Below are 2,886 nucleotides of genomic sequence, written 5' to 3'. Positions count from 1 at the left end.
CTATAATTGTGTGCAGAGTTATCAACCAACCAACTCAACCAACCCTCTCGGGTCTCTCTCTCTCTTATATCATATGTTTTACTATAATATAGACGACGACACAACAACATACCTGTGCTTAGTTATATTAACGTATATATATACATATATAGTATATTGTAGTAATAATAATAATGACAAAAAATATTAATAATAATAATACTATTTTTTATATATACAACCAGTGATATGTGAGAGAGAAAGAGAGAGAGAGAGAGAGAGAGAGACATAAATTTAAAAAAATAAAAAATTATGTGTAATTTTTTTAAACAAAGTTTAACACATTTTGTTTTTTTTAAAGTATGTATACAAGTAATATGTATTTAATATATTTTGCAAAATAATAATAATAATAATTTTTTATGTGATACCGGATGTTGGATATGATTACTATATATATATATATATATATATATATATATATATATATACTCTATCTCTCTGTGAAAATTAACTTTTATGATAATTTATAAATATATATAATATATATACATAATATATATATATATATATATTAACTTTAAGAGTTTTAATTTAAATGTTAATTAAATATATCTACAATTTGTTTGTTGTTGAAAAAATACTCAACATATATATATATATATACAAAGTGTTATTATTGAAAAAATTAGTGATATTTTTATAAATTAAAAAGTATTATATATTTTTTATATGAAAATTTTTATATTGTTTTATTATTCAATAGTGTTTTAATTATAGAAATGTGTTTATTTTTTTTAACTATTTTATAAATTTTAATACGGTTTAAATTATGATTATTAATTAATTAAAATAATAAATTTGTGATATACATGTGTGTCAATCTATATCATGTGATTTACAAAAAAAAAATTATATAATTGTCATATAAATTTTATGCATCAAAATTTTATCAATAATGTTAATAATCAAAAAAAAAGTTAATTAACTATTAGTTAAATAATAATAACTTCTATATAAATAATATTATACTATAATATACTAAAGTGTTTATACAACAACAACAACAACAACAAAATAGTTAAATTGAAAAAAAATTATATATATATATATAATTTATATATATATTTAAATATTATTATTATTATTACCAATGGATACAAATTTAGACAATTGTAACGATTCGAGAGAGTGCGCCAATTGTGGCACTAATTCAACGCCGTATGTATTAAAATATATTATAATATATTTATATTATTATTATTATTAAATTATATTTAAAAACTTTAAAAAAAAAAAATTTTAAATAGTATTTATCTGACTGTTCAATAAAATTATTAGCATAAAATTTTTTTTTATATATTAAAAATATTAATTAATATTATTTTATGATAGTTTACATTAAAATTTTCACTGCTAGTAGTAATAGTAGTATTATTTTATTTAATAAATTAATTAAAAATTTAAACAAACATTTCAAATGTCAAATTTATTATTTAAAAAATATATTAATACATAGATAAAAATTTATTAATATTTTCAAACAAACAAACAAAAATATGCAATAAAATCACACATTTACGCCTTATGTATAGTAATTTAGATTAATTTGCATATTATTTTTTATTGATATTGTATTTATTATTATTATTTTTTTAAAAAAAATTATATACAGTAGTCATATGCCTGTTAATTAATATATTTTATTAATAAAAAAAACTAAATAAAAATTAAATTAATCTGAAAATATTATTGAAAATTATTATTAGTTTTTTGTTTAATCGATTATAAATGCAATTTTCAAAGTCAAATTATATTTAAATTAAGTTAAATACTAACAAATATAAAAAATACTAAATAATAATAATAATAGTAATACTAATAAATTATAATTCATTAGCAAAAAACAACAAAACAAAAAAATAAGAGATAATTATTCATTAGTTTTTTTTAAATTATTTAAATACATTTAAATGAATTCACTAATAAACTAATAAAAAAAATATAATAATATAATATAATTTTTTTAAATGCATATAAATTAATAAACAAAAATAAATAATAATAATAATAATAATAATAATAATAATAATAATAAAATATCAATAACATTATTATCAAATAATAATAATAATAATAATAATAATAAACATATTTATTAAATTATTAATTTATTGATATTTTAAAATTTGTTTTTTGTTTGTTTAATAATATTTAATTAATAATAACTTAATTAAACAAATTTTTTAATAATTTTTAAATTTTGTTTTTCTGTATTAAACTATTATTATTATTATTATTATTATTTTGATTTTGTTTTCCTATTTATTGTTATTGCAATGGCACCGGTAGTTTATGGCGCCGATACGGTCCCGGCCACTTTCTATGCAACGCTTGCGGTCTCTATCAACGTGTTAACGGCAATCATAGGCCACTGGTCAGGAATATACGGCGATTGTCGTCCACTACCAGACGTATCGGTAAAGTTTTTATTTATATATAAATATATATAATATACTAATATTTATTTACTAATAAAATAATAATTATACTATAGTTGTAAATATTATAATTAACCAAAAATAAACCCCTAATAGTTATATATAAATTTATATTTATATAAATGTGTTTATTATTATTATTAAATTTTATATTTACTCAAAAAATGTGTGTTTAATGTTTAATTATTTTTTAGGTTTTTTTAGTTAATTTTATTTTAGTTAAAAGTTTTTAAAATTTACTAAATTAGTGATTGGTGACTATTAATATACATATTTATAATAATATTAAACTAATAACAATAAAATAATTTTCCATATATATATATATATATATATTAATCATTGGTGTTTGACATTTAATTATTCAATTATTTATTATATAGTCCTAAAACAGTAAAAATGTAAA

General features: G+C 15.9%; 1 protein-coding gene across 1 annotated transcript in view; it reads left to right on the top strand.

Annotated features, from left to right (window-relative positions):
- The first annotated feature begins 1,132 nt into the window (after positions 1-1,132).
- Positions 1,133-2,886, top strand: part of LOC128955176 (GATA-binding factor A-like) — a 7,856-nt gene continuing 6,102 nt past the window's right edge. The window contains exons 1-2 of the mRNA XM_054300821.1: positions 1,133-1,200; positions 2,332-2,459. Of these exons, the coding sequence (XP_054156796.1) occupies positions 1,133-1,200; positions 2,332-2,459 (196 nt within the window). The remainder of the gene's footprint in view (positions 1,201-2,331; positions 2,460-2,886) is intronic.

Source organism: Oppia nitens, unplaced genomic scaffold (assembly GCF_028296485.1).
Source record: "Oppia nitens isolate AA-2021 unplaced genomic scaffold, nextdenovo-longstitch-racon4-pilon3 scaffold2_pilon_pilon_pilon, whole genome shotgun sequence".
Classification (NCBI taxonomy): Eukaryota; Metazoa; Arthropoda; class Arachnida; order Sarcoptiformes; family Oppiidae; genus Oppia; species Oppia nitens.
This window is presented reverse-complemented; position numbering and strand designations above follow the sequence as displayed.